Here is a 12,175-nt window from a genome sequence, read left to right as displayed (position 1 = left end):
AGTCTTGGGATGACTCAATGAATCAGCCTGATCTAAAGAACTGTCACTTTGACAGGTAGCTTTGCAAGAACCAAGATGACAGTTCTGTTGCTATGTAGAGCTCTGTTCTTCCAGCTGTTGCCCTGAAACTTGCCCTTTGTTCTGTGCTCTTAGCTGCCTCTTAGGAGCCAGCTGCTGTTGGTAGCTTGGTCAATTTTCTGGTCTGTGATCATCCAACCTCTCTCCTCTGAACCTGTGAAACTGGGTCCTCTGTTAGTGTTGCTTAGAGTAGGGCCACTGCTGCTTCTTTTAGAGAGCTGACAACCCTATCATTCTTTGTCCAGCAGAATAGAAAAAGCACAGTAGTCTCCACTTGATGCTCATCTTTCAAGCCCTTGAGATGCTGATCTGCAGTTAGGGAAAAGCAGGAGATTCAGTCCTACTATATACTTTGAAAGAAGGGTGAATGAAGCAGACAGCACTGAGTAGCCCCTGCAGCCAAACTCAAACTTCTGGGTGACTTGGATCTGTCATCTCTTATCTGTACCTCTAATTTCTTTCTCTGTGGTAAGGTGCACCACCCATGGTTGGTTAAACATAGAGGAGTGACAGAAAAGTGAGCCCTGAAAGGATATTGTAGTAGACAGACAAAAAGAAAAAAAATCATGAGGATAATAACTTATAGAAAGTTGCATGAGAGAGGAAGAGCTTTGTTAGTAAGTGCTGGTGGAGAACTTGGAGGATGAAGTCTTAGAGGAGCTTTAGAGTATGCAACATGAAGGGATGGATTTACAGAACAGGAAGGGGTGGATTTCCATAAGTTAAACATAGCAGTTCTATGCCCAGGGACACAGAGTCTGGGTATGAGATATAAGTAGAAACCCAAGAATTCAGAATTCAGTACCATTTTTTTTTCTCCATAGCAAACACCAGGACATCTTCAGAGAATAAGGTGAGCTTGAGCTAGAGTCTTTGGCAGTTCCTCCATTTCGCCTTCCTTCATCTTTTCTTTCTTTCTTTCTTTCTTTCTTTTTTTTTTTTTTTTTTTTTTTGTTTGCCTTCATCTTATTCCTTCTCTTGTTTATGCATGTTCTCTCCCAGGACTTCCAAGTCAGCTACTCTTCTGTGAAGAAGGCATAAGATTTGGCGGAATTAGAAGGGAAGATGGGCAGCATGAATAGAGCCTCACTATGAATTTTATTAACCCCTATAAAAATGCTCAGAGCTGACCCCCTGTCACAGCAAGAATGAGCTTCAGGGACTCCAGGCAAGCCACCTTGCGTCATGATTTTTTATCCCCATCAATTTCTCTCCCCAATATTTTCTTTTATTCATTAAATATTTACTGAAATGCTACTACATCCCAAGCACTGTAAAAGAAAATTATTTCTACTCTCTTCTCTTAAATTATCGATGTGAAAAGAGTTGAGGAAAGAAGAATGAACAAGAGAGACAAGGTCTCACCTTCCAGTCTGTAGTGATAACTATAGAATCCATTTATGGACTTCTTTTTCCTTCCCAAACTAGGACTCAGGTACTCTTGCCTCCCCGGAGTGAGGCAGTTTTAAACTGAATTCTCTTTTGCTTTTCCGAAAGCTTATGATTGACTCTGGGGAAAACAGCAGCCTGGGTTAGCTTGCCATATTGTTCAGGCTCTTGAATGTTTAATTTTACATAAATGTAAACTAACAGAGGTGTTTATGGGTTTTTTTGAAGTGTTCAGTGTTTTACACTGGTATTTGTATTAATACCAGTAGTTTAATGAATGGCAAAGAAAATATCACAAAGGAGAGAGGTCTCCACTTCCAGATTATTATCATTATTTTTATCCTTGTATTGAATTTTCTTTCTCTTTATATCACAATTAGGATGACTGAAGAAACACAAAAATTAGGGGAGAAATGTATTATCAGCACATGCCACAAATAAAACATAAATTACTACAAAATATTGTGTAGGTGAAAGGAAACAAATAATAAAAATGCCTACGAGTGTGCCTAAGATAGACCTGCCTATTGGAAGCTGTGAATGAATTATGGGCCTTTGAACTGCCCAGAGACGAGATGATGCCCCTCTGGAGAATTCTTCCTGCAAAGGCACATGTGGAGGCGGCCCAGTTGCTGTGGTGACACCCTGTTCAAAGGGGAATTCCGTGTTAGTCAAGGAATTTTATCAGTTAATAACCTTAGTTCCAGTGCCTGCATCCTGGAGGTAGAGAGTTTTGGGCATAAGTTGATAAACCCTAATTGGGCTGTTTCAGTCACAACTTAGGTTTTGTTTATATTGAAAATTCTTTCTCACAATAAATTCTTTTGATATTTAAACCTATATAAAATGTGTGGAGCTTGCTCATGGTCAGTCTTCCTCAGAAGTTGGCTGAACCACCAAGCCCTGGCTTTTTCTCCACTTTTGTGTCTGTTTGTCTTTTCTGAATCCCCTCATTGCCTAGTTTGGGAAACTGAGTAAACTGCTGTACAGGATGTGGCACCTGCCTATGCAAGGAAATAGAAATCAGATGTGGGGGAAGTCTTTCCTTTCTTGCTTTCAACTTAGTCAAATGTTCCAAAGAGTAGTTTCCCATCCTGCCTCTTGTTACTTTTGGGCAAACCCTGTCAAGTCAATTGCTGAGATGGTCCCCTCTCAATGGCTGAACTAGGAGGCCTTGAGGTGCTGTCTTGCTGTTGGCATTTGTGTTGGACCACCTGGAGCAAAATCTGGAGCAGCAAGAGGATGGGGACCCAGCATCTAGAGATCTCTGGGACTTTTTCAGAGCCTGCCTCTGGTCAAGGCCTAGCAGGGAGGCTGAGTCTCACTTTTAGTATCTACTCTTCCATTTGGGAGTTGAGAAAATGAAAAGACCTAGATTTCCAAGAAAATATAAAAGTGATCCATTCCAATTTATATTAGGGAAAAAAGTATCTTTGTAGTGAATTTCATTCTGATCTCATAGGTAATTTTATAAATGATATAATTGGTTTCTTCCCAATACCAAACTCCAGTATTAAAAAATGACAAAATAAAAATCAACACTAAATAAAGGATTAAAACTCACAATAGGTTCTGAGACCCCTTGATGAGATTTTACTGCCCAATAGTGGATAAGAGAAGCTGAGAACTTTGCTAAGGAATTGAGATTCCTTTCTCTGTGCTCAGACATTCTATTAATAATTTTAGAATGAAGAAATTAATTCTTAAGCCAAAATTGACCTGAAGTTGGGAAGAGGGGACTTACACTTCCTCCCCAGTACATGAGAGAGACCCTTCTCTATGTTCTGTCCCTAGCCCGGGGTCTTACATCATAGCAGGGCCCTGAAACAGTGGAAAAGAATAAAACCTGGAGATGCTGAACATCTTGGAAAAGGGAGTGGCTCTTGACAATGGGGCAGAGCACATGTTTGAAACTCCCTCATGCATGTGAAATGAACTATAGGATGGAGTGTTGTGGGGAGAGGTATGACTTGGGGGAGATGTGGAAGATGGGAGAGAAAATTTAAAGGGAAAAAAGAGAAGATGGGTACACTGGTGTTAAGAGAGTCCTCAGAATTACAGACTGAAAAGAGATGAGAGGGCTGCTCTGTGCTCATGTCCCATTCTTCTCTCTCACAGCTTCAGTCAGTAGACTATTTCCTTACAGGTCCTTCCTCCCAGATTTGAATGACACTGTCTTCTGAGCAGCCCTGGAAGTGCAGAGATGTTTGCTGCCTTAGACACAGACTGAGGACTGCCAGACATGCAAATGCCCAGGGGTTTCCTCAGGCCCTGACTGTTCTGTTTACTTACAACATCTGCTCTGCAAAATATGTTTACTGAGGGACAGACGCTATCTGACTTTTTAAAGCTCTCCAATCCTTTACCTTTTACACCAGGGTCTCAAAACTGGTGGTTTATGACCTGTCTCTAACTCAAAAACTTGTTTGATTTCACCATATATTTTTTTCATTAATCACCTTCTATTTGTAAATAAGATGGTTTCAGGCTTTCTTAGAATGAACCTTGGAAAGACCACATAAACAAAAGCCTGATTGGTGCCAGTCAAAACTTTATACAAAGATATTTATATAAGTTACATAGGGAGACAGAAATGTAAGGAAGCAGAAGCTGCTTAGAGAAGAGGCAGATTGGAGGTGAGGGAGTGCCTTCAGGATGAGATCATTTCTCTCCCCACTCTCGTTCTGAATGGATCATTCCCTAATCCAGCAATTATTCTGCCACCCATGGTGGGGGAGTCATGATAGTGCAGCACTGGGACTCAGTCACTATGGGATGTGGATAGCAGTAGACTCAAGTGAACTTCCTATCCTGAGAATTCCCCACTACTGTCCACAGCTCAAAAACTGAGTGATTGTCACTGAAAGAGGGAGAAAAAATCTTGGGAAGAAAACAATGGCCAAAGTAGATGTATAAAGGACTAATCCATTGGGGTGGGCAGATGGGGAAAGACTGTCCAATTAGAACTCTAGAGGTGTTCTGCCTGAGATGATTCCTCAACATTCCCTAGAAGCACCAGGCTGCAACAAGTTAAAGAATAAGCAATTAGAGATAATAAACGTAAGAAGTCTAATCATCAAAATAAGTAAATCAATTAGGACATAAAATAATACTAAAGAAAAGAAAATGATAGTGAGCTTGAAGATCAGGAAAAAACTCTCCTAAATATATCAGGAAGTGCTGAATGTGGTAGTACATGCCTATAATTCCAGCAGTCCAAGAAGCTGAGGCAGGAGGATGGCAAGTTCAAAGTCAGCCTGGGCAACTTAACAAAGTCCTAATCAACTTAAAGAGACCCTGTCTCAAAATTTAAAAAAAAAAAATTTTTTTTTTTTTTTTTAAGGGCTGGGGATATGGCTCAGTGGTTAACACCCCTGGGGTCAATCCCTAGGACCAAAAAAAAAAAAAAAAAAAAAATCAAGAATTGAGTAAAGAGTTATATGGAAGCTATAAAAAGAAAGTTAGGAACAGTGTCAGTATCTGTATGATGAAAGTACCACAGATAAGAGGAAACTTGTGGAAAAAGTAAGAAAGGATTTTACAAAATCAGAGAAAGATGAAAGATTTCACATGAAAAGCTGTAATAATTTGCTAAGTTAAATAGAAAAAAATGCTAAATGCTAAAGGAAAATTTAGGTATGTCAAAGACCAAGGGATAATTCTGAAATAATCAAGAGGATACAGGTATTATCTACAGATCACAGAAATTAGAATGACTCATTAACAATAACATTCAGTGCAAATGACAAATAATGTTTTCTAAGTGTTCAAGGAAAAAAGTTAAACCAATTTTATCTATCTAGACTCTCATTTAACTCTAAGGGTGAATAAAGATATTATCTGATGTAACAGGTTTCAAAATTTTAATACACAATACACACCCATACACACACACACACACACACACACACACACACACAAAACACAACACATAGAGGAAGTCTCCAGTGAAAAGAAAAAATATGTGCAGAAATATGCCACAAGACACCGAAAGTGAGTTTCAGTACACAAACAGTAGGACTTCACTTAAACCAACAGTGACAAAATACACCAGAAGAACGCAACGAAATAAATAAAATTCTATTATTTAAACTCAAGAGTTTGGTAACATGATTGAAGGGTGGGAAGATAATCACTTAGAAGAAACAAATGGACATCATTATTCATTTTAGTAAGTTAGCAATTTCCACCAGAAATGAGAATAGAATGTGCAACTTTCAGAGCAACATAAGAAAATTCAACCTTGACCCCACTGAACTGGCCACCACCTTCTCTGAGCTGAAGATGACTGTGCCTCTCACCTACACAATCTTGACAAATCTGCCAGGGATGTCCTCACCCAGGGCTCTGGGTTTGACCTAATAAAACTTGATTTGAAAATGAAATCTGAGTACAGAATGGAATTCACAAGCTAAGTCTCAACTACGGCCATCAAAATGACAGATGGTCTGGAGATGGACCAAATATGCATAGTTCATGTGGTATGTGTAAACAAGTGGATCACACAATGGGCCCTGAGTTTACCAGGGAAGATCAGTTGGCACATGGACTGAAGCCGATCTGTGTTTCATTTTTGCTACCTAATGCTAGGGAGCAGGGAGAATGCCAAAATCAATACACAGGACTAGTTGGTGCTTATCAACCTGGTGGGAGATGTGGATCTTGACACGTCTCAGTCTTCAGTACTCTGATGTTGAGTGAGGAGGGCTGGTTGTCTGGCTACCAAATGAATTTTAAGACTGTAAAGTCCCAAGTAACCCAGAACAACTTTATAGTTTGCTGGAAGACTGGTGAATTCTAGTTATACTAAAGTGATTGACAGGACAGAGTTTGGAGAATCCATCTACCAGAGGTGAACAAGAAGTTAGAGACAACTGCCGATGTCCTGGACAGCAGGAAATAGCTACACTCACCTTGGAATAGCAGCCAAAATCAGATGATCGATCCCAATGTACATTTCTTAGCTGAAGTGAGCAACCACAGCCTGATAGATTTAGGATACACACAGATTCAAAAGTCAAGTATCAAACCAAAAATGTTAGGTTTACTGACTGAATGTCAATGCTGGTGGTTATAAGCTTGGTCTATGACTGGAATCTCAAGCATAAATTAACACTGCATTATCACTTAAACTATGTTGCCACACAGTTACCTTCATAAGTTAGTGTTTCTTTTAACATTGAACATCCAGAAGGCCTTAAGTATCACTCAACATCATGTTAAACCTCCAGGCTAAAGATGACTCAGCTTTGAGGTGTTACCCTTTCAGAAGTACAAAGCAAATCCAGTTTCACCGGTATACCTGGGGAGAACTGATGGTCCCTCCAGAGATGTCAGGTTGCTATTTTATCTAGAAATAGCTGCAAGTGGTAATATACAGTCACTTTGTAAATTCACATTGAGTAAATGAATGAAATTGTGACTTCTGGAGAACTGAACCTTAGCTTTCTATCTTAATTGAGGAGAGGTTCACTGCTTCTTGGTGTAAAACTCTCCCAAAAGGGACTTTTTAAGAAAAATCCTCAAGATCTGTTTCTGCTTCAAACACTGAGTTCATCACTACACCAAAAGTAGTCTGCAGGGCATGGAGACTAATTCATTGGTGCCATTTTGAAGTCAAGAGAGTGAGTGTAATGAAGCAAAAAATGAAGGAATTGATTCTCTCTGATGCTGCTGTCTTTCGCCCTTGCTCCAAAGTATGAAAGAGCCACCAGGAGCTCCAGCCACAAGCTGAGAAGTGTCCCTATGACTGTAATAACACAGTAACAATGCTCAGAATCTAAATTGGACTTCTGCTGTATTCTCATCATTCAATTTATTTTTTAGCAGTTGAATAGGTTCATTTTAGAGTCTTCCATCTTCTGTGAAATTAGATCCCTCCCTTCAAATGGTGTAATTAGTAGCATTTAAAATAAAACTTGAATGAAATATTGAGACCACAAAAAAATTGAAAATTCAACTTCTGGAATGAAAACTGGAGGGCGAGAGGAAAGAGAAATAAAAATAAAATATGAGCAACAGAAATGAAAAAATAAAATGGCAGAAACTAGGATCCCTATAGCACAGTAATAACAATTATTTTTAAAAGGGCTAAACTTAAAAGGTATGGTCTCTTAGATCATATTTTTTTGAAAATTTAACAGCATTTATAAATATATTTATAATACAATACTATTTTAAACTATATATAATACAATACTATATTAAATTATACTATTTCAATTCAGTTTAATTTGATTCAAACAATGCTATTTGGATTACTCATTGAAAATAAAACTATTGTGGTCTTTTACCATTTAAGTGAATTTTGTGTTGATAAAATTCTCCTTCTCTTAAAAGGAAATTCAAGTGAGTCTCATGGTTTTTCTTCCCACTCCTAGGTAATAGGTAAATTGCATATTTAATGCTCTAATTACAAAACAGAATGTTAAGTACAAGGTATTAATCAAAATTCAGATTGTCCCCCTTTTCTCAGCATTAAATGATCCCCTCTCTCAGTCTACATCAGTTTCATGCTGACGACCTAAGAGTGTGGACTGTGTTTAACTTCATCTCTTTTTCTCCATTCACCCCAAAAGGACTAGCACATGAGAAGGCAAGCCTGGAAAGGAGCAGCTTTCAGCTCATTTGAACTCATGGGTATTAATGCTGTGGTCTTTCCTTTCAGGAGATGTAGCTGGCTCTTCATGAATTGTGTTTTTCCTCTTGAAATGTTCTTGACCTTCTTACCTAGTTGGTTTTTTGTTTGTTTGTTTGTTTTTTGGTTTTGTTTTTTTATGCTGAGGATTGAACCCAGCATATTGAACCTTGATAGGCAAGCACTCTACCAACTGAGCTGTATCCTCAGCCCCACTAGGTGGTAATTTGTGACTCTTTTTTCAGTCCTGGGTATTTGCCTCTAGTTTCTTACTTATAGGATCTCTCTGCACCTCTAAGTGATCCTATTAGACAAAACCCCAAACACTTGCTCCAACCTGGTCTTTTCTGCTGTCCTGGGAGGTCCTTTTCTGAAACGTTCACCTTTCTAGTACAGTAAACTTTGAGAAAGATCTCCTCCCATGCCCACCAGCCCTTAGTCTTTTCTTCCTTTCCTTCTGAGTTTCCCAGGAAAGAGTCTGATCAGAGGAGACTGTCCTTCTCCAAATACAGAAAACACATGTCGAAGTTCTCTGAGACACCTTAAAAAAAATTTCCAGACCCAAGGCAAAGATGCTATCACCCCCAACCTGTCCTCCTATGGTGGAAAATGAGGAGATGAATGCAGCACAACTGGCCCAAAGAAGCACATTCCTCAGCCTCCTCTGTCTCTCCCATCCTTTGCATTCCTCAACCACATAAGGAGTTCAAGAGTCATGGAACAGATTCTCAGAATCTACTTTAAAAGTCACTTATGACCACTTGGCAACTAATTATGGAATTTTACAGCTATTGAATCAGGATGTCTAGTCAAAACTTTTAATAATCTGTTTACATGAATCTGAAAATTTATAGTCTTTGGAAGTACACATGGAACATTCAAATGAATAAATCACAAATTTAATGAAAGGCCAACATTATGTTTTCAAACCTTGATGCAACAAAATTCAGAATAGATTTAAGCAAATAGTGAAAACAGCATCATGACTGGAGAAGAAAAAAGAACTTACTCAAAATAGCACTGTAGTTGAAGAGGAAATCATAAAGAATACTATAAAATCATTAGGATGGTAATGCAAGTATAATGTGAAAAATACAGAACACAGCCAGAGCAATGCTTAGAGAGAGTTTTATTGCATTAATTAACATTTATTTATTGAACTAATAAAGAAAGATTAAAGTCAAGAGTCCTACTATTCAATTTAGGAAGCTACAAGAAACAGCAATAATATTCCCCTGCCAAAATGGAAGCAAAGAAAATGCAAAAATAATAAAAGGATGAAAAAAACAGAAATCATTCAATCCAGTAACTCCTCCTATAAAACGATGGAGATAAACAACATCTAGCAAGACTTATTAAAAAGAAAAGGAAAAGAGAAAATGAAGAGACACAAAATACAGACTAATAAAGGGTAACCTCCTAACAAAAGATACAAAGAGTAATTGTGTGTTAAAAAATGAGGGTATTACTACTGAATATGAGGAGAGGTGCCCTGCAAAAACTCTCACCTCCACACACACTCTTCTCCATTTCCTTCATGTCCTAGCAGCCATATATCTATCTTGAACATACTAATAACTAATTCCTGCCAACAGTGGGACTGTTTGCTTCTTTGTTTGCTCTTTAGCCTATTGGTCCATTGGTATGAAGGGCCCCACACTGCCAAGCTACAGTTTCCAGATCATTGGAGTCATTGTTCAACACTGAGTGGAAGCATCCTCTCTTCTAAGACCTCTCAGCAGAGCGTAGACACATGAGAATGATAAGAAAATGTGTTAAAGAGGGTCATGAATCATATTAGTGAGAGATATCATGTTATAGCTCACTTCCACTTAGGTCTCAGACCTCTATGTCTGACAATAAGGGACTTGCTTCCAAGTCTGAAGTGGGACAAAAGCCAGCCTTCCACAATGCTGTCTCCTAGGAGGAGCTGTAAGTCTCCCAAATGCTATGACATTGCTCCTAGGTGATGAATAAGTCATACAACCTGAAATTTGGTAGAGACTAGTCCATGCCCTTATTTCTGTCATTGTGAAATAAGCTGCTTGGTGAGAAGAAATTTTCTGTGTTCTTACTCTTACAGTCCATCCATGGCGTAGTTGGCACAGATGACAAGTCCGTAACCAGAACAACAATCTGTTCCATAGTGTAGTTGGCACAGATGACAAGTCCATAACCAGAACAACAATCTGCTCCATAGTGTAGTTGGCACAGATGACAAGTCCATAACCAGAACAACAATCTGTTCCAGGGAGGACAAGGTGCTTCTCCTCCATTATTTGTAATTGATTTGCTACCAGTTAACTAGCAGGAAACTTCCCTACTCTCTACTTCCTCAAACCAGATTATTGGATTAGCTCATTTTGTATTACAACAATGAAATATTGGAGGCAGGATAACTTTATAAAGAAAAGAGGTTAATTTAACTCACAGTTTTAGGGGATCTAAGTCCAAGGTCAGACAGCTCCATGGTTTTGGCTTCCGGTGAGAATCCAATAGTAGATGGCCTCATTTCATGGCAGATGGCAATGGTGAAAACAAGTGATCACATTCTCAAAATGGAAGCTAGAGAGAGACCTGAGTCCCATAGTTCCTTACAAAGGCACTCCTTCAGTTGACCTAAGAGATCTCCAACCTCTTAAAGATCCCATCTCCTTACCATGGCCACTAGGGATCAAACCTCCAGCACCTAGATCCTTGGGTTGGGGTTCAAATCATAGGAATTGTCCTATTGGCAACTCCTTCAAAAGAAAGAAAAGACTTTAATATGAGAAAGGAGTCACATTATGGTATCATGTAATGAACAAGGTCAAAATCAAGGTACTGACTGCATGGGCTTTTATTGGAGGTTCTGGCATATTTTCAGTTAGGTACACTTGCAGCTTACTTAGGATATGACAGAATTTAGCTCCTTGCAGTGACAGGACTAAGGGGCCCATTTTGTTGCTCATCATCAGACAAGGGCTCCTCTCAGTTCTTTAAGACCACCTACGTTCCTTTCTACATGATTTCTTTAGTCTTCAAACCAGCAATGGTACACTAAGTCCATGATTTTCTAGTTTCTCTAACTTTTGCTACAAATTGGGAATATCAAATAACTTGAAATAAATAGTGCCAAGTCTACACAAACACTTGGGAATATTTGGAAAAGGTGGAACATTTCACAAGTCATTTTATGAAGAAAGGATCATTTTTATATCAAAACCCAATCAGAATGCCATGGGGAAAATTATAGGCTAGTCTCACTAATAAATACAAGGGAACTTCCTTTCTCTGAAAAAAAAAGGAGAAAATAATTTATGGGGAAAAAAAAAAAAAACCAAAATCCTGCATTAAGCATCGTAGTTGCAAAATATTGCAAAAGTGCCATCAGCACTCTTATGAATATTGCCTAGGATTGTTTTTACTGCAAAAAGGAAGAAGAAATTTTTAAAAATAGGGATGAAACAGGAAGAAAAAAATCAGTATTACTTATAAATGATGTGATTGCATACATACAGCAAATCCAAAAGAACATGTGAATAAGTTACTGAAATTAACACAAAAGTTTAGGATTACCAGGTACAAAATAAATTGAAATCAACATCTTTATCACATCAGCAAAAATAAAGAACAAAAAATATCATATGTAAGAGTACAAAGTTTCCTAAGAATAAATTCTACTGTATTATTACACCAAGGGATAATTATAGCTAACAATATTGTGGTATTACACAAGTGCAGATGCATAAATATATCACACTTTATCCCATAAATATGTAATATTATTATCTGTCAATTGAAACTAAATTAATATTTCTAAAGGTACCTAAGAACAAAGATAACAAGACATTCACAACATCTACAAAGGAATTATAAAAGCATTAGAAGAAATTAAATAAGATCTAAGAAATGGAGAAACATTTATTTAGTGGTTAGAATTTTCAATAATATAATCATCTCAATTTTCCCCACATTGAGCTATGGATTTGATGAAATCCCAGTCTAAATCTTAAGATGTTTTTAAAAAATTTTTATGGAATTTAACAAAGTGATTTTAAAATCACATGATACCCAGTTAATATGTAGACT

General features: G+C 38.0%; 1 protein-coding gene across 1 annotated transcript in view; it reads left to right on the top strand.

The window, feature by feature from the left end:
- The window catches only part of LOC306665089 (Fc receptor-like protein 5), a gene marked incomplete at its 5' end in the record, with an annotated part of 64,268 nt that extends 61,993 nt beyond the window's left edge, over positions 1 to 2,275 (top strand). Inside the window, 1 exon segment of the mRNA XM_079146360.1 lies at positions 1,081 to 2,275. Coding sequence (XP_079002486.1) covers positions 1,081 to 1,160 — 80 coding nt within the window. The 3' untranslated portion in view covers positions 1,161 to 2,275.
- Between the last annotated feature and the right edge of the window lie 9,900 nt (positions 2,276 to 12,175).

This window comes from Sciurus vulgaris (genome assembly GCF_902686455.1).
Source record: "Sciurus vulgaris genome assembly, chromosome: 1".
NCBI lineage: Eukaryota > Metazoa > Chordata > Mammalia > Rodentia > Sciuridae > Sciurus > Sciurus vulgaris.
This window is presented reverse-complemented; position numbering and strand designations above follow the sequence as displayed.